A 23296-nucleotide genomic window follows, 5' to 3' on the forward strand; every position below is an offset into this window, starting at 1 on the left:
GCTTCCCCGCTCAGGTCCCCGAAGTTCACCTTCTTCTTCCTGGTGCATGTAAGTGCATGGTCCGTGTATAATGCTCTGTGCAGGGAGTCACTCAGATCATGCGCCCGATATCCTGCATGTGTCACTTCCCCGCTCAGGTCCCCAGAGTTCACCTTCTTCTTCCTGGTGCATGTAAGTGCATTGTCCGTGTATAATGTGCTGTGCGGGGAGTCACTAAGATCCTGCGCCCGATATCCTGCATGTGTTGCTTCCCCACTCAGGTCCCCGGAGTTCACCTTCTTCTTCCCGGTGCATGTAAGTGCATTGTCCGTGTATAATGCGCTGTGCGGGGAGTCACTAAGATCGTGCGCCCGATATCCTGCATGTGTCACTTCCCCGCTCAGGTCCCCGGAGTTCACCTTCTTCTTCCTGGTGCATGTAAGTGCATTGTCCGTGTATAATGCGCTGTGCGGGGAGTCACTAAGATCGTGTGTCCGATATCCTGCATGTGTCGCTTCCCCGCTCAGGTCCCCGGAGTTCACCTTCTTCTTCCTGGTGCATGTAAGTGCATTGTCCGTGTATAATGCGCTGTGCGGGGAGTCACTAAGATCCTGCGCCCGATATCCTGCATGTGTAGCTTCACCGCTCAGGTCCCCGGAGTTCACCTTCTTCTTCCTGGTGCATGTAAGTGCATTGTCCGTGTATATGCGCTGTGCAGGGAGTCACTAAGATTGTGCACTCGATATCCTGCATGTGTCGCTTCCCCGCTCAGGTCCCTGGAGTTCACCTTCTTCTTCCTGGTGCATGTAAGTGCATTGTCCGTGTATAATGCGCTGTGCGGGGAGTCACTAAGATCGTGCACCCGATATCCTGCATGTGTCGCTTCCCCGCTTAGGTCCCCGGAGTTCACCTTCTTCTTCCTGGTGCATGTAAGTGCATTGTCCGTGTATAATGGGCTGTGCGGGGAGTCACTAAGATCCTGCGCCCGATATCCTGCATGTGTCGCTTCCCCGCTCAGGTCCCTGGAGTTCACCTTCCTCTTCCTGGTGCATGTAAGTGCATTGTCCGTGTATAATGGGCTGTGCGGGGAGTCACTAAGATCCTGCACCTGATATCCTGCATGTGTCGCTTCCCCACTCAGGTCCCTGGAGTTCACCTTCTTCTTCCTGGTGCATGTAAGTGCATTGTCCGTGTATAATGCGCTGTGCGGGGAGTCACTAAGATCCTGCACCCGATACCCTGCATGTGTCGCCTCCCCGCTCAGGTCCCTGGAGTTCACCTTCTTCTTCCTGTTGCATGTAAGTGCATTGTCCGTGTATAATGTGCTGTGCAGGGAGTCACTAAGATCATGTGCCCGATATCCTGCATGTGTCGCTTCCCCGCTCAGGTCCCTGGAGTTCACCTTCTTCTTCCTGGTGCATGTAAGTGCATTGTCCGTGTATAATGTGCTGTGCGGGGAGTCACTAAGATCCTGCCCCGATATCCTGCATGTGTCACTTCCCCGCTCAGGTCCCTGGAGTTCACCTTCTTCTTCCTGATGCATGTAAGTGCATTGTCTGTGTATAATGCGCTGTGCGGGGAGTCACTAAGATCGTGCGCTCGATATCCTGCATGTGTCGCTTCCCCGCTCAGGTCCCCGGAGTTCACCTTCTTCTTCCTGGTGCATGTAAGTGCATTGTCCGTGTATAATGTGCTGTGCGGGGAGTCACTAAGATCGTGCGCTCGATATCCTGCATGTGTCGCTTCCCCGCTCAGGTCCCCGGAGTTCACCTTCTTCTTCCTGGTGCATGTAAGTGCATTGTCTGTGTATAATGCGCTGTGCGGGGAGTCACTAAGATCGTGCGCTCGATATCCTGCATGTGTCGCTTCCCCACTCAGGTCCCCGGAGTTCACCATCTTGTTTCCGGTGTATATAAGTGCTGATCTTGCGTCACGATTTTGAAAGTTAAATCCCGCTGTTTGTCCGAATCAGTCGGATTGTCCGACGTCCCCCCGATTTGTGTTGCATGAAAGCCTGTGCCGATGCGCCACAATCCGATTGCATGCGCCAAAAAAAACGGGGCAATTCAGCGCAAATCAAAAATAGTCAGGAAACCCGACGGAAATGCGTCCAACGGACCCTTAGTAAATGTGCCCCATTGTGGCCCCCCCCTGAGCCTCTTGGGCCCATACACTCTGCACCCCCTTAAATTATGCCCCTGGTGATAGCAATAACAGAATACAAACACGACCCAAACAACGGCCAAGACGTATGAGAACTGGTCTGGGGTCACCACCTACAGGACCGCTCCTCTATAGGGGTCGTCTTGCTCTCATTCCTGTTCCAGGAGAAATTGATTCACAATCAGCGCTGATTCATAACTGGACAGTATGAGGTCTCAGAAATGGAGTCTATATAAAGCACCTCCCCCCAGACTCAATGCTATCCCTTATTATTAGCACTGTCCCCCCAGCAGTGACCCCATCTCTGGCCTCACTTCCCCCTGAGACCATTCCTCTGTGCTTGCCGTGTAACAGTTTTTGTAAATAAAGTTTTACCAGTATTCTCAACAAGAGAAAGGGAAAAAAAAACATGCACGCATGCGCACCTTTTACACTCGGCTGCCCACGGACCGAGCAGATTCCGCGCTTGCGCACCGCACCTCTTTCTCCCTCTCTCCGGAGCCGCCTCGCCGCTGTGCGCATGCTCCCGAGGAGTCCCTAGCAGCTTCCGGTTTAGTTCCCGCCCGGTCCGCCATCTTGGATGGACTGAGAGGAAAAAAAAAAAAGTGGGAGGGGGAGGAGAGAGCAGTATAGAGAGGACGGGAGGAGGGGGTGTACGATGCTCCTATAGACTGACACCGAGGCCGCCCGTGCACCCCGCTCCGTGCTGCACATCATGTAGGAGGAGGGCTGTGTACACATAGCATAGCCCGGGCCTGGCCCTATGGGGGCCCCTCTGTAGGGACTGAGCTGAGCACCCATCGCCCTCTGAGAGACCCTGGATATCGCCCTCAGGCGGTGACACCCGCTTATGTCCACAGAGACCACCAGGCTTACAGGGATTGGGGGGCTCTCTGCCCGGGGAGCCAACATGGGAGGCCGTGGGCACCGGCTGACGCCCCGCGCCCACTGAGAGCCGCCCCCACGGAGACCAGGACCACCCCGCGGCACCCTGACAATTTCAGGTAAGTGCGGGGGTCTTACATATAGTAGGGGGTCCGTATATCAACCTACAGATGGTGGCCGGTGTCACCTGCCGGGGCGGGCACTCAGCATCTGCTATCAGTGACCCGCTGCGCCCATTGGCAGGGGGGCGACTAGTATGGGAGACCTTAATGATTGGCCCCCCAATGGGTTCAACCAAGGATAAGCATTGGGCTCCCCATAAACCCGCCACACATACATCTGGCGGATGGAGAGCGATGGTGACTTATTGAGGGGGGGGGGGTTCTATATTATTTTGATGTTTTTGGAGGGCGTCTCTACCCCTCCTGCAAGCACGTGAACTGGTAGATAACAGGGAACAATAGCCTCCTGGTGTGGAAGATGTGTTGGGGCTCCATCAGGACTGACGTTCTTTGTGTTGTCGTGGTAAATAAAGTTTGATGGGTTTGGATTCTGTAAGATGTTTACTGTGGTACTGGCCAGACGTGGGGGGCGTTTAGAGTCTTGGGTGCACGGGAGGAGGGGCATCTGCTGATGTGGGGGGGTCACAGCGGGGCCGCGGTGACTCCATAGCTTGATGCTTGCAGGTTCTTTGTGCTCTAGTTACTTCCCAAGCGGCAAAAATATCCTGATGGGTAAATAGGCCCTTGTTGTGTGTGTCCGGAAATTTAGATTGTAAGCTCACAGGAACAGTGATAACTAATGTGTACGACAATGCAAAATCCATTGCCTCAATGGAGTCCAAGTAATGGCAAATGTGGAGCAACCGGAGGTGCCAAAGAGCACCCAGCTGTCACCTGGACACGACCCAGCCTGCCTGTGCATAGACCCCCCCCAGACACTGCTGCAGGGGGCAGCCATGCCTGCACAAAGTCTACTAGAGAGGAAACACTTCCCAGAATGCAACGCACCAGGGCACTGACGAAGCAGGGGATGCTGGGAGACTGCAGCTCTGAAGCTCAGGAATTTTTGAATGCTGCACGGACTCCTTCCTGCTCCACCTTCCACATGACTATGGGATTTGTAGTTGTCTGCAGTTCTCTTGTAGAGGCACAGATTCTCCCTATATATTGTATGGTCTGGAGACCCCTCTGCTCCCACCATAGAGGAAACCTGTCCTTACTGTAATCATCAGGAGCCCACAATCTAATCTCCCTATGTATGACTCCCATCATCCCCAGCCTCAGGAGCCCACAATCTAATCTCCCTATGTATGACTCCCATCATCCCCAGCCTCAGGAGCCCACAATCTAATCTCCCTATGTATGACTCCCATCATCCCCTGCCTCAGGAGCCCACAATCTAATCTCCCTATGTATCACTCCCATCATCCCCAGCCTCAGGAGCCCACAATCTAATCTCCCTATGTATCACTCCCATCATCCCCAGCCTCAGGAGCCCACAATCTAATCTCCCTATGTATCACTCCCATCATCCCCAGCCTCAGGAGCCCACAATCTAATCTCCCTATGTATCACTCCCATCATCCCCAGCCTCAGGAGCCCACAATCTAATCTCCCTATGTATCACTCCCATCATCCCCAGCCTCAGGAGCCCACAATCTAATCTCCCTATGTATGACTCCCATCATCCCCAGCCTCAGGAGCCCACAATCTAATCTCCCTATGTATGACTCCCATCATCCCCAGCCTCAGGAGTCCACAATCTAATCTCCCTATGTATCACTCCCATCATCCCCAGCCTCAGGAGCCCACAATCTAATCTCCCTATGTATGACTCCCATCATCCCCAGCCTCAGGAGCCCACAATCTAATCTCCCTATGTATCACTCCCATCATCCCCAGCCTCAGGGAGATTAGATTGTGGGCTCCTGAGGCTGGGGATGATGGGAGTGATACATAGGGAGATTAGATTGTGGGCTCCTATGTATCACTCCCATCATCCCCAGCCTCAGGAGCCCACAATCTAATCTCCCTATGTATCACTCCCATCATCCCCAGCCTCAGGAGCCCACAATCTAATCTCCCTATGTATGACTCCCATCATCCCCAGCCTCAGGAGCCCACAATCTAATCTCCCTATGTATCACTCCCATCATCCCCAGCCTCAGGAGCCCACAATCTAATCTCCCTATGTATGACTCCCATCATCCCCAGCCTCAGGAGCCCACAATCTCCCTATAACTATGTATCACTCCCATCATCCCCAGCCTCAGGAGCCCACAATCTAATCTCCCTATGTATGACTCCCATCATCCCCAGCCTCGGGAGCCCACAATCTCCCTATAACTATGTATGTATCTGATTGGCTGTGACATTGCACCAGGTGAAGCCATAGTTGTTGACTTGAAGTTCCTCAGGACAAAGAATTTCTATAAAAATGGAGAAAACCAAACACTTCTAGGTTATCTCTGTACCCTCAGCACCCCTCACTCCCAGCATGGCCGCCACATTGTATAAGACGAGTAGTGATGGCCGCCACATTGTATAAGACGAGTAGTGATGGCCGCCACATTGTATAAGACGAGTAGTGATGGCCGCCACATTGTATAAGACGAGTAGTGATGGCCGCCGTGCCTTCTGGGGCGCTGGCACTAGAGCAGAGATGGTGCTTGGCGTAGAGGCCTAGCTATGTCTGCCAGGACCATGACCTCCATACTTTACCCTGCAGGCTGAACGCGTCTGATGACCCTGAGATTCCTCCACATCTGGAGCAGAAGTGTCGCTCAACTTTGCTCGTACTGTGACCGGCTGCTCTATTATGTGCTATGAGCAGGAACATCTGATTGTTTTCGTTGTCTCTTGTCTGAGTCTGATGTTTTTGGGGTGTCTTGGTTGCTCCGTAATATAATGAGTTTACCGTGCGGCCATTGTGTCCACCAGGAAGGGACGGCGCGGAGCAGCACAGGAAGTATCCAGCCATTGTCCCTGTGACCAGCCATGATTACAGCCGGCAGGGGTTATAACTGGAGGAAGTGGCTGATAACTGTGAGCAATAGAGTATTGTGCAGAGCTGGCTGCTAGCAGAGTGCAATAGATCACCCCCGTCTCATAGTCGGCCTCTCCACTGGCAATGGACTGAAGTATCGGTGTGATGTTGTTATTCATAGCGCAGCCCGTAGCATCCAGGCATCATGTGCAGTTATGTCATTGGACATCCCCTTGAAGTGCGGGGATCACACTGGCTCTGCCTCCTCTCTGGGGTTCCCCTTTATCTTGCAGGGGACATCATCACTGATTTAAAGGCACTCGGCCCCTGCTATCCAGCGGTGTGAGCCGCTATCACTTACTGCTGCAGTGCTGCAGGAGACTGATCTATAAAGCTCATGTACAGGGACGTTTTGATGGCAGAGAAAGAAGTTGTGCTATCGCTGGACACTGGAGCCCCTGAGGGAGGTGGAGACCGGCACGGGTGCTCCCTACATGCGTAGTTATGCACGCCTCCAGCAGCTCCAGGGGCGCTTCTCTCCACCTATTCCCATGTAAGTGACGCGGCTCGAGCTGTGAGAGACCTGCATAATTATGCATATAGGGAGCCCCCGAGCTGTTCTCCGCCTCCCTCAGGGGCTCCAGTGTCCAGCGATTTTTCTCTGTAATCAAAAAGTTCCTGTTCCTGGTGGCGGCTCATATTGCTGTATAGCAGTGGGGGTTTCCTTTTGATCATATTTTTGTCTTACCGTGAGTATTTGGGTTATTTCAGGGGTGAACAATGCTCCTCACTGCCGAAATAACTGAGATGTGGGGTGACCTGATCTGTGGGTTCCCTCGGTACACTGCGGGCAGGCTGGGTTGTGGGTGTTCGGTGCCTTGTGTATAAAAAGAAACTTGTCTCTCCAAGGGTAAAGTTTGAGTTCAGGAATTCTTTTCTGTTAGGAATAGTTGGTAGGCCCATGTGACCGTACTTAAAGGGGTTATTCAGGTGTTAAAATTTACTTAGCCCACCCCACCCCAGCCCGGCCCTATTTAAAAATAATAAACCTCTACTTGCCTCGTCCGGTGCTGCTGATGTCCCGCGCCGCGGTCTGTCTCTGTGCACCGGTTTGATTACAAGGGCGCACAGGGAGGAGGCCGGCCGGAAGCTCCCCCCGCTTACAACGCAGAGAGATGGGGACGGATGGGAGGAGCCGGCCACATCGTGGACCGGAAGTTACCTGTGTGCGTTTTCTGTGCCCCTGTAAACAAACAGGGGCACAGATCAAACGGACCACGGCATGGGACATGGGCGGCGCCGGAGGAGGTAAGTACATGTTTATTATTTTTAAATAGTCCACCCCAGCCCGGCCTTAAATAACTTTTTATAACCCCTTTATTTACCGGGATACAGGGGACGGCGCCCTCTGGCTGTAGGTGGGGGCGGGGCAGGGGGACGGCGCCCTCTGGCTGTAGGTGGGGGCGGGGCAGGGGGACGGCGCCCTCTGGCTGTAGGTGGGGGCGGGGCAGGGGGACGGCGCCCTCTGGCTGTAGGTGGGGGGCGGGGCAGGGGCACGGCGCCCTCTGGCTGTAGGTGGGGGGCGGGGCAGGGGCACGGCGCCCTCTGGCTGTAGGTGGGGGGCGGGGCAGGGGCACGGCGCCCTCTGGCTGTAGGTGGGGGGCGGGGCAGGGGCACGGCGCCCTCTGGCTGTAGGTGGGGGGCGGGGCAGGGGCACGGCGCCCTCGAGGACACTACTGGGCTGGAGGATCTGGTGGGAGACTATTGGTGAGTGCAGTGGGTTAGTGGTAGACAGTCTGGGGCACAGGGAGGGCAGTGGGCATTCCCAGCCACTAGGACAGTAAGGGGGGGAATGGCGGGGAAGAGAAACCAGTTCATGATAAAAGGTGGGGGTAATGGGTCTCCAGGCAGAATAGGGGTGAGGGCAGCAGGTAATGATGGGAGTGGTAGTGAGGGCAGTGAGTTGGTGGCAGCTAGGGGTAGGTAGTAGGTTATTGGCACCAGTTTATTTAGTTAGGGCAGTGGGTCGGTGACGACTGAGTTTATGGTCAAGGTGGTGGTTTGGTGGTAGGTGGGTGGAGAGTTGGACTGTGGGTTGGCAATAGGCTAATGGGGGTTGTCTGGGGCTCATGGAGGGCAATGGAGCAACCTGTTGGCATTGCCATCCACTAGTAGGTGAGGGTGGGGGGGTTGGGTGTAAGAAATTGGTGTTGGGTTTTCAGATCTGCGCCTTAAATTATTGTGCCTAAAGAACAGGGGTGCAGGGCCTGGAGGAAGACTAATGGGTGCAGCCTGGTTATAGGAATGGATGGGCATCCGTGGCTTTACGAGGGCAGTGGAGCAACCTGGGAGCCATTGCCAGCTGCTGCAAGGGTAATTCAGTTCAAGGGTGAGGACAGTGGCGAGTCAATGGTGGCTGGTGGCACAGTAAGAACAGAGGGTATATAACAGCCGGGTGCTGGGTGACAGCAGTGAGTCTGTTGCTGCTCTAGAAGGATGGTTATGATGGAGGTTATTGACTAACTAAAGGCGGAGTGTAGCGTGTCATTTGGTAGCTCAGGGATGAGCGGTTGGTTGTAGGGTGAAGGCAATAGATTAATCGTAGCTCAGAGGTGGTAGTCGGTGTAGGATCAAGGCCTGGGGTCAGATCAAGAAACCGTGTGTAGGATCAGAGCAGGGGGTCAGGAGCGGTAGCGAGGGGTTGTGGGCCAGAGGTGGTAGTGGGCTATAGGGTCAGAGAAGGCAGCGTATTGTAGGGCGAGAGGCGGTAGCTGGGGGCAGGGTCAGGAGCTCTCGGTCAGGGGCGGTAGCTAGGTGCAGGGTCAGGAGCTCTCTGTCAGAGGCGGTAGCTGGGTGTAGGGTCAGGAGCTCTCGGTCAGAGGCGGTAGCTGGGGGCAGGGTCAGGAGCTCACGGTCAGGGGCGGTAGCTGGGGGCAGGGTCAGGAGCTCTGTCAGAGGCGGTAGCTAGGTACAGGGTCAGGAGCTCTCTGTCAGAGGCGGTAGCTGGGTGTAGGGTCAGGAGCTCTCGGTCAGAGGCGGTAGCTGGGGGCAGGGTCAGGAGCTCACGGTCAGGGGCGGTAGCTGGGGGCAGGGTCAGGAGCTCACGGTCAGAGGCGGTAGCTAGGTACAGGGTCAGGAGCTCTCGGTCAGAGGCGGTAGCTAGGTACAGGGTCAGGAGCTCTCGGTCAGAGGCGGTAGCTGGGTGCAGGGTCAGGAGCTCTCGGTCAGAGGCGGTAGCTGGGTGCAGGGTCAGGAGCTCTCGGTCAGAGGCGGTAGCTGGGTGCAGGGTCAGGAGCTCTCGGTCAGAGGCGGTAGCTAGGTGCAGGGTCAGGAGCTCTCGGTCAGAGGCGGTAGCTAGGTGCAGGGTCAGGAGCTCACGGTCAGGGGCGGTAGCTAGGTACAGGGTCAGGAGCTCTCGGTCAGGGGCGGTAGCTAGGTACAGGGTCAGGAGCTCTCGGTCAGAGGCGGTAGCTAGGTACAGGGTCAGGAGCTCTCGGTCAGAGGCGGTAGCTAGGTGCAGGGTCAGGAACTCTCGGTCAGAGGCGGTAGCTGGGTGCAGGGTCAGGAGCTCTCGGTCAGAGACGGTAGCTGGGGGCAGGGTCAGGAGCTCTCGGTCAGGGATGGTAGCTAGGTGCAGGGTAAGGAGCTCTCGGTCAGAGGCGGTAGCTAGGTGCAGGGTCAGGAGCTCTCGGTCAGAGGCGGTAGCTAGGTACAGGGTCAGGAGCTCACGGTCAGGGGCGGTAGCTGGGTGTAGGGTCAGGAGATCTCGGTCAGAGGCGGTAGCTAGGTGCAGGGTCAGGAGCTCTCGGTCAGGGGCGGTGGCTGGGAGCAGGGTCAGGGTCCTCGGTCAGAGGCGGTAGCTGGGTGTAGGGTCAGGAGCTCTCGGTCAGAGGCGGTAGCTAGGTGCAGGGTCAGGAGCTCTCGGTCAGAGGCGGTAGCTAGGTGCAGGGTCAGGAGCTCTCGGTCAGAGGCGGTAGCTAGGTGCAGGGTCAGGAGCTCTCGGTCAGAGGCGGTAGCTGGGGGCAGGGTCAGGAGCTCTCGGTCAGAGGCGGTAGCTAGGTACAGGGTCAGGAGCTCACGGTCAGGGGCGGTAGCTGGGTGCAGGGTCAGGGGCGGTAGCTGGGTGCAGGGTCAGGGGCGGTAGCTGGGTGCAGGGTCAGAGGCGGTGGCTGGGTGCAGGGTCAGAGGCGGTGGCTGGGTGCAGGGTCAGAGGCGGTGGCTGGGTGCAGGGTCAGAGGCGGTGGCTGGGTGCAGGGTCAGAGGCGGTGGCTGGGTGCAGGGTCAGAGGCGGTGGCTGGGTGCAGGGTCAGAGGCGGTGGCTGGGTGCAGGGTCAGAGGCGGTGGCTGGGTGCAGGGTCAGAGGCGGTGGCTGGGTGCAGGGTCAGAGGCGGTGGCTGGGTGCAGGGTCAGGGGCGGTGGCTGGGTGCAGGGTCAGGGGCGGTGGCTGGGGGCAGGGTCAGGGGCGGTGGCTGGGGGCAGGGTCAGGGGCGGTGGCTGGGGGCAGGGTCAGGGGCGGTGGCTGGGGGCAGGGTCAGGGGCGGTGGCTGGGGGCAGGGTCGGTGGCTGGGGGCAGGGTCAGGGGCGGTGGCTGGGGGCAGGGTCAGGGGCGGTGGCTGGGGGCAGGGTCAGGGGCGGTGGCTGGGGGCAGGGTCAGGGGCGGTGGCTGGGGGCAGGGTCAGGGGCGGTGGCTGGGGGCAGGGTCAGGGGCGGTGGCTGGGGGCAGGGTCAGGGGCTCTCGGTCAGGAGCTCTCGGTCAGGGGCGGCGGCTGGGGGCAGGGTCAGGAGCTCTCGGTCAGGGGCGGCGGCTGGGGGCAGGGTCAGGAGCTCTCGGTCAGGGGCGGCGGCTGGGGGCAGGGTCAGGAGCTCTCGGTCAGGGGCGGCGGCTGGGGGCAGGGTCAGGAGCTCTCGGTCAGGGGCGGCGGCTGGGGGCAGGGTCAGGAGCTCTCGGTCAGGGGCGGCGGCTGGGGGCAGGGTCAGGAGCTCTCGGTCAGGGGCGGCGGCTGGGGGCAGGGTCAGGAGCTCTCGGTCAGGGGCGGCGGCTGGGGGCAGGGTCAGGAGCTCTCGGTCAGGGGCGGCGGCTGGGGGCAGGGTCAGGAGCTCTCGGTCAGGGGCGGCGGCTGGGGGCAGGGTCAGGAGCTCTCGGTCAGGGGCGGCGGCTGGGGGCAGGGTCAGGAGCTCTCGGTCAGGGGCGGCGGCTGGGGGCAGGGTCAGGAGCTCTCGGTCAGGGGCGGCGGCTGGGGGCAGGGTCAGGAGCTCTCGGTCAGGGGCGGCGGCTGGGGGCAGGGTCAGGAGCTCTCGGTCAGGGGCGGCGGCTGGGGGCAGGGTCAGGAGCTCTCGGTCAGGGGCGGCGGCTGGGGGCAGGGTCAGGAGCTCTCGGTCAGGGGCGGCGGCTGGGGGCAGGGTCAGGAGCTCTCGGTCAGGGGCGGCGGCTGGGGGCAGGGTCAGGAGCTCTCGGTCAGGGGCGGCGGCTGGGGGCAGGGTCAGGAGCTCTCGGTCAGGGGCGGCGGCTGGGGGCAGGGTCAGGAGCTCTCGGTCAGGGGCGGCGGCTGGGGGCAGGGTCAGGAGCTCTCGGTCAGGGGCGGCGGCTGGGGGCAGGGTCAGGAGCTCTCGGTCAGGGGCGGCGGCTGGGGGCAGGGTCAGGAGCTCTCGGTCAGGGGCGGCGGCTGGGGGCAGGGTCAGGAGCTCACGGTCAGGGGCGGCGGCTGGGGGCAGGGTCAGGAGCTCACGGTCAGGGGCGGCGGCTGGGGGCAGGGTCAGGAGCTCACGGTCAGGGGCGGCAGTCGGCTTTAGGGTCAGGGGCGGTAGCTGAAGGCAGGGCCGGGGCTCTCGGGCAGAGGCGGTAGGGTCAGGGGCGGCGGCTGGGGGCAGGGTCAGGGCCCTCGGTCAGAGGCGGCGGCTGGGGGCAGGGTCAGGGCCCTCGGTCAGAGGCGGCGGCTGGGGGCAGGGTCAGGAGCTCACGGTCAGAGGCGGCGGCTGGGTGCAGGGTCAGGGCCGGTGGGTCAGGGGTGGCAGTCGGCTTTAGGGTCAGGGGCGGTAGCTGAAGGCAGGGCCGGGGCTCTCGGGCAGAGGCGGTAGGGTCAGGGGCGGCAGCTGGGGGCAGGGTCAGGAGCTCTCGGTCAGAGGCGGCGGCTGGGGGCAGGGTCAGGGCCCTCGGTCAGAGGCGGCAGCTGGGGGCAGGGTCAGGAGCTCACGGTCAGGGGCGGCGGCTGGGGGCAGGGTCAGGAGCTCACGGTCAGGGGCGGCGGCTGGGGGCAGGGTCAGGAGCTCACGGTCAGGGGCGGCAGTCGGCTTTAGGGTCAGGGGCGGTAGCTGAAGGCAGGGCCGGGGCTCTCGGGCAGAGGCGGTAGGGTCAGGGGCGGCAGCTGGGGGCAGGGTCAGGAGCTCTCGGTCAGAGGCGGCGGCTGGGGGCAGGGTCAGGAGCTCACGGTCAGAGGCGGCGGCTGGGGGCAGGGTCAGGAGCTCACGGTCAGAGGCGGCGGCTGGGTGCAGGGTCAGGGCCGGTGGGTCAGGGGTGGCAGTCGGCTTTAGGGTCAGGGGCGGTAGCTGAAGGCAGGGCCGGGGCTCTCGGGCAGAGGCGGTAGGGTCAGGGGCGGCAGCTGGGTGCATTGTGGCTCACATCTGTCCTTGGAGTTGGTTCTGATTTCCCGGGAGCAGGTGAGGTATCACTCCTGATCATTACTGATGAGTACTGATGCAGGTGAATTGCTTTCTGGTTCCTCCATGGGCTGCACAGAGTGAGAGGGTCGTAGCTGCAGTGTCGTTGCATTGTGCCGGGGGCTGCAGACGATGCACTGACTATGACTGCTCAGCCTGACTCCTGTCTCCTGCCCCTCTGGGTGAAAACCAATAGTAAACCTGTAACTATGGCTGTCAGCAGAGGAGGCGGGGGCTCTGCATCATTCATCTCCCCAACTAAACCTGGACTGTCTCGCCAGCACTCGAGGGGTTAATGCAGGTCCGAAACTACCTGGCAAATCAGGGGTTAGTGCAATGTGTTCAGTGGTGATGTACGTGGCATGGGGAGGGTTAATGGTGGGTGCTCTGGGTCGTGCAGGGTGATGATGCTGTTGTCACCTGCGTGATGTTATCTGGTCTCCGGGCCATGTACTCGCCCCAGCCGCCCCGTTACCCTCCTCTAGTACCCGCTGGTAATAAGCCCCCTCTCCCTGCCCCCATGCAGTAATCAGTGATTCTTCCTCCGCAGCCTCGGTGGGTCCATTCTCCACTGGGAGTGGTGGCGGCGGCATCCCGCGGGGGGTACCCCCTGGCCCTCGTCATGCCGTCCAACGCCCGGGCGGGCAGCCTGAAGGACCCCGAGGTGGCCGAGCTCTTCTTTAAAGATGACCCGGAAAAACTCTTTGCCGACCTGCGGGAGATCGGGCACGGCAGCTTCGGCGCTGTCTATTTTGTAAGTTTCCAGGTGCATTTATAGGGTCAGTGCTGCCTAATAGCGACCGTCCCCATAACCTCCGCTCTCCCCCTCCAGGCCCGAGACATCCGCAACAATGAGGTCGTCGCCATTAAGAAGATGTCTTATAGTGGCAAGCAGTCTAATGAGGTAGGTACCGCGGGGGCGGGGCCGGGGGGTTATCTGCTGGTCATAAACCTTCACTAAATGTCTTCATTCCGTTTCAGAAATGGCAAGACATCATAAAGGAAGTAAAATTTCTCCAAAAGCTGCGACATCCCAACACTATTGAATATAAAGGATGTTACCTGCGGGAGCACACAGCCTGGGTAACTACATACCTGATATTATACCCCAGAGCTGCACTCACTATTCTGCTGCTGGTGCAGTTACTGTGTACATACATGACATTACTTATCCTGTACTGATCCTGAGTTACATCCTGTATTATACCCCAGAGCTGCACTCACTATTCTGCTGCTGGTGCAGTCACTGTGTACATACATGACATTACTTATCCTGTACTGATCCTGAGTTACATCCTGTATTATACTCCAGAGCTGCACTCACTATTCTGCTGCTGGTGCAGTCACTGTGTACATACATGACATTACTTATCCTGTACTGATCCTGAGTTTCATCCTGTATTATATACCCCAGAGCTGCACTCACTATTCTGCTGCTGGTGCAGTCACTGTGTACATACATGACATTACTTATCCTGTACTGATCCTGAGTTACATCCTGTATTATACCCCAGAGCTGCACTCACTATTCTGCTGCTGGTGCAGTCACTGTGTACATACATGACATTACTTATCCTGTACTGATCCTGAGTTACATCCTGTATTATACTCCAGAGCTGCACTCACTATTCTGCTGCTGGTGCAGTCACTGTGTACATACATGACATTACTTATCCTGTACTGATCCTGAGTTTCATCCTGTATTATATACCCCAGAGCTGCACTCACTATTCTGCTGCTGGTGCAGTCACTGTGTACATACATGACATTACTTATCCTGTACTGATCCTGAGTTACATCCTGTATTATACCCCAGAGCTGCACTCACTATTCTGCTGCTGGTGCAGTCACTGTGTACATACATGACATTACTTATCCTGTACTGATCCTGAGTTACATCCTGTATTATACTCCAGAGCTGCACTCACTATTCTGCTGCTGGTGCAGTCACTGTGTACATACATGACATTACTTATCCTGTACTGATCCTGAGTTTCATCCTGTATTATATACCCCAGAGCTGCACTCACTATTCTGCTGCTGGTGCAGTCACTGTGTACATACATGACATTACTTATCCTGTACTGATCCTGAGTTACATCCTGTATTATACTCCAGAGCTGCACTCACTATTCTGCTGCTAGTGCAGTTACTGTGTACATACATGACATTACTTATCCTGTACTGATCCTGAGTTACATCCTGTATTATACACCAGAGCTGCACTCACTATTCTGCTGCTGGTGCAGTCACTGTGTACATACATGACATTACTTATCCTGTAGTGATCCTGAGTTACATCCTGTATTATCCTGCAGAGCTGCACTCACTATTCTGCTGCTGGTGCAGTCACTGTGTACATACATGACATTACTTATCCTGTACTGATCCTGAGTTACATCCTGTATTATACCCCAGAGCTGCACTCACTATTCTGCTGCTGGTGCAGTCACTGTGTACATACATGACATTACTTATCCTGTACTGATCCTGAGTTACATCCTGTATTATACTCCAGAGCTGCACTCACTATTCTGCTGCTGGTGCAGTCACTGTGTACATACATGACATTACTTATCCTGTACTGATCCTGAGTTACATCCTGTATTATACCCCAGAGCTGCACTCACTATTCTGCTGCTGGTGCAGTCACTGTGTACATACATGACATTACTTATCCTGTACTGATCCTGAGTTACATCCTGTAATATACCCCAGAGCTGCACTCACTATTCTGCTGCTGGTGCAGTCACTGTGTACATACATGACATTACTTATCCTGTACTGATCCTGAGTTACATCCTGTATTATACCCCAGAGCTGCACTCACTATTCTGCTGCTGGTGCAGTCACTGTGTACATACATGACATTACTTATCCTGTACTGATCCTGAGTTACATCCTGTATTATACTCCAGAGCTGCACTCACTATTCTGCTGCTGGTGCAGTCACTGTGTACATACATGACATTACTTATCCTGTACTGATCCTGAATTACATCCTGTATTATACTCCAGAGCTGCACTCACTATTCTGCTGCTGGTGCAGTCACTGTGTACATACATGACATTACTTATCCTGTACTGATCCTGAGTTACATCCTGTATTATATCCCAGAGCTACACTCACTATTCTGCTGCTGGTGCAGTCACTGTGTACATGCATGACATTACTTATCCTGTACTGATCCTGAGTTACATCCTGTATTATACTCCAGAGCTGCACTCACTATTCTGCTGCTGGAGTCTTGTGAATGCTTAGAGATCTCAGCTCTGAGTTCAGTGCAGCTTTGTTATAAGCTATATACACTTTCCTGGTTGCACAGGATCTTGATCTTGGTCTGTGTATCAGTGCCCTGTATGTTGTGGGCATGGTCTGTGCCCCTGTGTATGCCATGCAGCTGTGTGTTCACTTTGGCGCTGATCATATACGCTCTTGCTATGTGCTGTGCTCGGTGCACTTGTGTCTTTTGATGGCTGTGTGTGGGAGGCTGGAGCTGCGCTCTGTGTGTACAGAAAAAGCACTAGCTTTTAGACAATGGCCCCCCACCGGCCGCCCGCATCACTTCCATACACCCCCTCTATTCTCCTGTGTCCCAGAGACTGGCACTGCCCTCCGCATTTTATGAAATTGTCTCCTTTGCTTTTCTGTTTCTGCCCTGTCCTCTTTCATCCCATGCACCCACCCTTTTCACTCCTCTCAATTTCCCAGGCCTCTGCCCCCTCTCTCCTCCTCCTCCTCCTCCTCCTTCTCCTATGTGCCAGGCCTCTGCCCCCTCTCTCCTCTCCCTCCTCCTATGTGCCAGGCCTCTGCCCCCTCTCTCCTCTCCCTCCTCCTTCTCCTATGTGCCAGGCCTCTGCCCCCTCTCTCCTCTCCCTCCTCCTCCTCCTATGTGCCAGGCCTCTGCCCCCTCTCTCCTCTCCCTCCTCCTCCTCCTATGTGCCAGGCCTCTGCCCCCTCTCTCCTCTCCTCCTCCTCCTATGTGCCAGGCCTCTGCCCCCTCTCTCCTCTCCCTCCTCCTCCTCCTGTGTGCCAGGCCTCTGCCCCCTCTCTCCTCTCCCTCCTCCTTCTCCTATGGCCCCCTCTCTCCACTCCCTCCTCCTCCTCCTGTGTGCCAGGCCTCTGCCCCCTCTCTCCTCCCTCCTCCTTCTCCTATGTGCCAGGCCTCTGCCCCCTCTCTCCTCTCCCTCCTCCTCCTCCTATGTGCCAGGCCTCTGCCCCCTCTCTCCTCCTCCTCCTCCTCTCCTTCTCCTATGTGCCAGGCCTCTGCCCCCTCTCTCCTCTCCCTCCTCCTATGTGCCAGGCCTCTGCCCCCTCTCTCCTCTCCCTCCTTTCTCCTATGTGCCAGGCCTCTGCCCCCTCTCTCCTCTCCCTCCTCCTCCTATGTGCCAGGCCTCTGCCCCCTCTCTCCTCTCCCTCCTCCTCCTCCTATGTGCCAGGCCTCTGCCTCCTCTCTCCTCTCCCTCCTCCTCCTATGTGCCAGGCCTCTGCCCCCTCTCTCTCTCCCTCCTCCTCCTCCTATGTGCCAGGCCTCTCTCCCCTCTCCTCTCCCTCCTCCTCCTCCTGTGTGCCAGGCCTCTGCCCCCTCTCTCCTCCCTCCTCCTCCCTATGTGCCAGGCCTCTGCCCCCTCTCTCCTCCTCCTCCTCCTCCTCCTATGTGCCAGGCCTCTGCCCCCTCTCTCCTCCTCCTATGTGCCAGGCCTCTGCCCCCTCTCTCCTCCTCCTATGTGCCAGGCCTCTGCCCCCTCTCTCCTCCTCCTCCTATGTGCCAGGCCTCTGCCCCCTCTCTCCTCTCCCTCCTCCTCCTATGTGCCAGGCCTCTGCCCCCTCTCTCCTCCCCTCCTCCTATGTGCCAGGCCTCTGCCCCCTCTCTCCCTCTCCTCCTCCTATGTGCCAGGCCTCTGCCCCCTCTCTCCTCTCCCTCCTCCTGTGCGCCAGGCCTCTGCCCCCTCTCTCCTCCTCCTCCTATGTGCCAGGCCTCTGCCCCCTCTCTCCCTCTCCCTCCTCCTGTGTGCCAGGCCTCTGCCCCCTCTCCCTCTCCCTCCTCCTGATGTGCCAGGCCTCTGCCCCCTCTCCTCTCCTCTCTCCTCCTCCTCCTATGTGCCAGGCCTCTGCCCCCTCTCTCCTCTCCCTCCTCCTGTGTGCCAGGCCTCTGCCCCCTCTCTCTCCTCCTCCTCCTATGTGCCAGGCCTCTGCCCCCTCTCTCCTCTCCCTCCTCCTATGTGCCAGGCCTCTGCCCCCTCTCTCTCCTCTCCCTCCTCCTATGTGCCAGGCCTCTGCCCCTCTCTCCTCTCCCTCCTCCTATGTGCCAGGCCTCTGCCCCCTCTCTCCTCTCCCCTCCTCCTCCTATGTGCCAGGCCTCTGCCCCCTCTCTCCTCTCCCTCCTCCTCCTCCTCCTATGTGCCAGGCCTCTGCCCCCTCTCTCCTCTCCCTCCCTCCCTCCTCCTCCTGTGTGCCAGGCCTCTGCCCCCTCTCTCCTCTCCCCTCCTCCTCCTCCTGTGTGCCAGGCCTCTGCCCCCTCTCTCCTCTCCCTCCTCCTCCTATGTGCCAGGCCTCTGCCCCCTCTCTCCTCTCCCTCCTCCTCCTCCTGTGTGCCAGGCCTCTGCCCCCTCTCTCTCCTCCTCCTCCTCCTGTGTGCCAGGCCTCTGCCCCCTCTCTCCTCTCCCTCCTCCTCCTCCTATGTGCCAGGCCTCTGCCCCCTCTCTCCTCTCCCTCCTCCTCCTGTGTGCCAGGCCTCTGCCCCTCTCTCCCTCTCCTCTCCTCTCCCTCTCCTCCTATGTGCCAGGCCTCTGCCCCCTCTCTCCTCTCCCTCCTCCTCCTCCTGTGTGCCAGGCCTCTGCCCCCTCTCTCCTCTCCCTCCTCCTCCTATGTGCCAGGCCTCTGCCCCCTCTCTACTCTCCTCTCCCTCCTCCTCCTCCTGTGTGCCAGGCCTCTGCCCCCTCTCTCCTCTCCCTCCTCCTCCTCCTGTGTGCCAGGCCTCTGCCCCCTCTCTCCTCTCCCTCCTCCTCCTCCTATGTGCCAGGCCTCTGCCCCCTCTCTCCTCTCCCTCCTCCTCCTCCTGTGTGCCAGGCCTCTGCCCCCTCTCTCCTCTCCTCTCCTCTCCTCCTCCCTCCTATGTGCCAGGCCTCTGCCCCCTCTCTCCTCTCCCTCCTCCTCCTCCTATGTGCCAGGCCTCTGCCCCCCTCTCCTCCTCCTCCTCCTCCTCCCTATGTGCCAGGCCTCTGCCCCCTCTCTCCTCCTCCTCCTCCTGTGTGCCAGGCCTCTGCCCCCTCTCTCCTCTCCCTCCTCCTCCTCCTTCCTATGTGCCAGGCCTCTGCCCCTCTCTCCTCCTCCTCCTCCTCCTCCTGTGTGCCAGGCCTCTGCCCCCTCCTCTCCTCCTCCTCCTCCTCCTATGTGCCAGGCCTCTGCCCCCTCTCTCCTCCTCCTCCTCCTCCTCCTCCCCCCTCCTCCTATGTGCCAGGCCTCTGCCCCCTCTCTCCTCTCCCTCCACCTCCTCCTATGTGCCAGGCCTCTGCCCCCTCTCTCCTCTCCCTCCTCCTCCTCCTATGTGCCAGGCCTCTGCCCCCTCTCTCCTCTCCCTCCTCCTCCTCCTATGTGCCAGGCCTCTGCCCCCTCTCCTCCTCTCCCTCCTCCTCCTATGTGCCAGGCCTCTGCCCCCTCTCTCCTCTCCCTCCTCCTCCTCCTATGTGCCAGGCCTCTGCCCCCTCTCTCCTCTCCCTCCTCCTCCTCCTATGTGCCAGGCCTCTGCCCCCTCTCTCCTCTCCCTCCTCCTCCTCCTATGTGCCAGGCCTCTGCCCCCTCTCTCCTCTCCCCCTCCTCCTCCTGTGTGCCAGGCCTCTGCCCCCTCTCTCCTCTCCCTCCTCCTATGTGCCAGGCCTCTGCCCCCTCTCTCCTCCTCCTATGTGCCAGGCCTCTGCCCCCTCTCTCCTCTCCCTCCTCCTCCTCCTCCCTCCTCCTCCCTCCTCCTCCTCCTCCTCCTCCTATGTGCCAGGCCTCTGCCCCCTCTCTCCTCTCCCTCCTCCTATGTGCCAGGCCTCTGCCCCCTCTCTCCTCTCCCTCCTCCTATGTGCCAGGCCTCTGCCCCCTCTCTCCTCTCCCTCCTCCTCCTCCTATGTGCCAGGCCTCTGCCCCCCTCTCTCCTCCTCCTCCTCCTATGTGCCAGGCCTCTGCCCCCTCTCTCCTCCTCCTCCTCCTATGTGTCAGGCCTCTGCCCCCTCTTCCTCTCCCTCCTCCTCCTCCTGTGTGCCAGGCCTCTGCCCCCTCTCTCCTCTCCCTCCTCCTCCTCCTATGTGCCAGCCTCTGCCCCCTCTCTCCTCTCCCTCCTCCTCCTCCTATGTGCCAGGCCTCTGCCCCCTCTTTCCTCTCCCTCCTCCTGTGTGCCAGGCCTCTGCCCCCTCTCTCCTCTCCTCCTCCTATGTGCCAGGCCTCTGCCCCCTCTCTCCTCCTCCTATGTGCCAGGCCTCTGCCCCCTCTCTCCTCTCCCTCCTCCTCCTCCTCCTCCTCCTCCTCCTCCTCCTCCTCCTCCTCCTCCTCCTCCTCCTCCTATGTGCCAGGCCTCTGCCCCCTCTCTCCTCTCCCTCCTCCTATGTGCCAGGCCTCTGCCCCCTCTCTCCTCTCCCTCCTCCTATGTGCCAGGCCTCTGCCCCCTCTCTCCTCCTCCTCCTCCTCCTCCTATGTGCCAGGCCTCTGCCCCCTCTCTCCTCTCCCTCCTCCTCCTCCTATGTGCCAGGCCTCTGCCCCCTCTCTCCCTCTCCTCCACCTCCTCCTATGTGCCAGGCCTCTGCCCCCTCTCTCCTCTCCCTCCACCTCCTCCTATGTGCCAGGCCTCTGCCCCCTCTCTCCTCTCCCTCTCCTCCTCCTCCTATGTGCCAGGCCTCTGCCCCCTCTCTCCTCTCCCTCCTCCTCCTCCTGTGTGCCAGGCCTCTGCCCCCTCTCTCCTTTCCCTCCTCTCCTCCTGTGTGCCAGGCCTCTGCCCCCTCTCTCCTTCCCTCCTCCTCCTCCTATGTGCCAGGCCTCTGCCCCCTCTCTCCTCCTCCTCCTCCTATGTGCCAGGCCTCTGCCCCCTCTCTCCTCTTCCTCCTCCTCCTATGTGCCAGGCCTCTGCCCCCTCTCTCCTCTTCCTCCTCCTCCTATGTGCCAGGCCTCTGCCCCCTCTCTCCTCTCCCTCCACCTCCTCCTATGTGCCAGGCCTCTGCCCCCTCTCTCCTCTCCCTCCTCCTCCTCCTGTGTGCCAGGCCTCTGCCCCCTCTCTCCTCTCCCTCCTCCTCCTCCTATGTGCCAGGCCTCTGCCCCTTCTCTCCTCTCCCTCCACCTCCTCCTATGTGCCAGGCCTCTGCCCCCTCTCTCCTCTCCCTCCTCCTCCTCCTATGTGCCAGGCCTCTGCCCCCTCTCTCCTCTCCCTCCTCCTGTGTGCCAGGCCCCTGCCCCCTCTCTCCTCCTCCTCCTCCTCCTATGTGCCAGGCCTCTGCCCCCTCTCTCCTCTCCCTCCACCTCCTCCTATGTGCCAGGCCTCTGCCCCTTCTCTCCTCTCCCTCCTCCTCCTCCTATGTGCCAGGCCTCTGCCCCCTCTCTCCTCCTCCTCCTATGTGCCAGGCCTCTGCCCCCTCTCCTCTCCCTCCTCCTCCTCCTGTGTGCCAGGCCTCTGCCCCCTCTCTCCTCTCCCTCCACCTCCTCCTATGTGCCAGGCCTCTGCCCCTTCTCTCCTCTCCCTCCTCCTCCTCCTATGTGCCAGGCCTCTGCCCCCTCTCTCCTCCCTCCTCCTCCTGTGTGCCAGGCCTCTGCCCCCTCTCTCCTCTCCCTCCACCTCCTCCTATGTGCCAGGCCTCTGCCCCTTCTCTCCTCTCCCTCCACCTCCTCCTATGTGCCAGGCCTCTGCCCCCTCTCTCCTCCTCCTCCTCCTCCTATGTGCCAGGCCTCTGCCCCCTCTCTCCTCTCCCTCCACCTCCTCCTATGTGCCAGGCCTCTGCCCCCTCTCTCCTCCTCCTCCTCCTCCTATGTGCCAGGCCTCTGCCCCCTCTCTCCTCTCCCTCCACCTCCTCCTATGTGCCAGGCCTCTGCCCCCTCTCTCCTCTCCCTCCTCCTCCTCCTATGTGCCAGGCCTCTGCCCCTCTCTCCTCTCCCTCCTCCTCCTCCTATGTGCCAGGCCTCTGCCCCCTCTCTCCTCCTCCTCCTCCTCCTATGTGCCAGGCCTCTGCCCCCTCTCTCCTCCTCCTCCTCCTCCTATGTGCCAGGCCTCTGCCCCCTCTCTCCTCCTCCTCCTCCTCCTATGTGCCAGGCCTCTGCCCCCTCTCTCCTCTCCACCTCCTCCTATGTGCCAGGCCTCTGCCCCCTCTCTCCTCTCCCTCCTCCTCCTCCTATGTGCCAGGCCTCTGCCCCCTCTCTCCTCCTCCTCCTATGTGCCAGGCCTCTGCCCCCTCTCTCCTCTCCCTCCTCCTCCTCCTATGTGCCAGGCCTCTGCCCCTTCTCTCCTCTCCCTCCTCCTCCTCCTATGTGCCAGGTCTCTGCCCCTTCTCTCCTCTCCCTCCTCCTCCTCCTATGTGCCAGGCCTCTGCCCCTTCTCTCCTCTCCCTCCTCCTCCTCCTATGTGCCAGGCCTCTGCCCCCTCTCTCCTCTCCCTCCTCCTCCTCCTATGTGCCAGGCCTCTGCCCCCTCTCTCCTCTCCCTCCTCCTGTGTGCCAGGCCCCTGCCCCCTCTCTCCTCCTCCTCCTCCTCCTATGTGCCAGGCCTCTGCCCCCTCTCTCCTCTCCCTCCTCCTGTGTGCCAGGCCTCTGCCCCCTCTCTCCTCCTCCTCCTCCTCCTCCTATGTGCCAGGCCTCTGCCCCCTCTCTCCTCTCCCTCCTCCTCCTTCTATGTGCCAGGCCTCTGCCCCCCCTCTCCTCCTCCTCCTCCTCCTCCTCCTCCTCCTCCTCCTCCTCCTATGTGCCAGGCCTCTGCCCCCTCTCTCCTCTCCCTCATCCTCCTCCTGTGTGCCAGGCCTCTGCCCCCTCTCTCCTCCTCCTCCTCCTATGTGCCAGGCCTCTGCCCCCTCTCTCCTCTTCCTCCTCCTCCTATGTGCCAGGCCTCTGCCCCCTCTCTCCTCTCCCTCATCCTCCTCCTGTGTGCCAGGCCTCTGCCCCCTCTCTCCTCTCCCTCATCCTCCTCCTATGTGCCAGGCCTCTGCCCCCTCTCTCCTCCTCCTCCTCCTATGTGCCAGGCCTCTGCCCCCTCTCTCCTCTTCCTCCTCCTCCTATGTGCCAGGCCTCTGCCCCCTCTCTCCTCTCCCTCATCCTCCTCCTGTGTGCCAGGCCTCTGCCCCCTCTCTCCTCTCCCTCATCCTCCTCCTATGTGCCAGGCCTCTGCCCCCTCTCTCCTCTCCCTCATCCTCCTCCTATGTGCCAGGCCTCTGCCCCCTCTCTCCTCTCCTCCTCCTCCTCCTATGTGCCAGGCCTCTGCCCCCTCTCTCCTCTCCCTCCTCCTGTGTGCCAGGCCTCTGCCCCCTCTCTCCTCCTCCTCCTCCTCCTCCTATGTGCCAGGCCTCTGCCCCCTCTCTCCTCTCCCTCCTCCTCCTCCTATGTGCCAGGCCTCTGCCCCCTCTCTCCTCTCCCTCCTCCTCCTCCTATGTGCCAGGCCTCTGCCCCCTCTCTCCTC

The 23296-nt window shown here is 59.6% G+C and overlaps 1 protein-coding gene across 3 annotated transcripts in view; it reads left to right on the forward strand.

Moving 5' to 3' along the window:
- Positions 1–2688: 2688 nt before the first annotated feature.
- TAOK2 (TAO kinase 2) overlaps positions 2689–23296 on the forward strand; it is a 33100-nt gene continuing 12492 nt past the window's right edge. Inside the window, exons 1-4 of one of the 3 annotated variants that reach the window (XM_072119484.1) lie at positions 2689–3146; positions 13220–13423; positions 13502–13573; positions 13651–13752. In XM_072119484.1, the coding sequence (XP_071975585.1) occupies positions 13292–13423; positions 13502–13573; positions 13651–13752 (306 nt within the window). In that variant the 5' untranslated portion in view covers positions 2689–3146; positions 13220–13291. Of the gene's footprint in view, positions 3147–12865; positions 12997–13219; positions 13424–13501; positions 13574–13650; positions 13753–23296 lie in introns of those variants that run through there. The other 2 variants (XM_072119486.1, XM_072119485.1) reach the window with 2 other exon arrangements.

The sequence above is a fragment of the Engystomops pustulosus genome, chromosome 8 (genome assembly GCF_040894005.1).
Source record: "Engystomops pustulosus chromosome 8, aEngPut4.maternal, whole genome shotgun sequence".
In the NCBI taxonomy this organism is placed as follows: domain Eukaryota; kingdom Metazoa; phylum Chordata; class Amphibia; order Anura; family Leptodactylidae; genus Engystomops; species Engystomops pustulosus.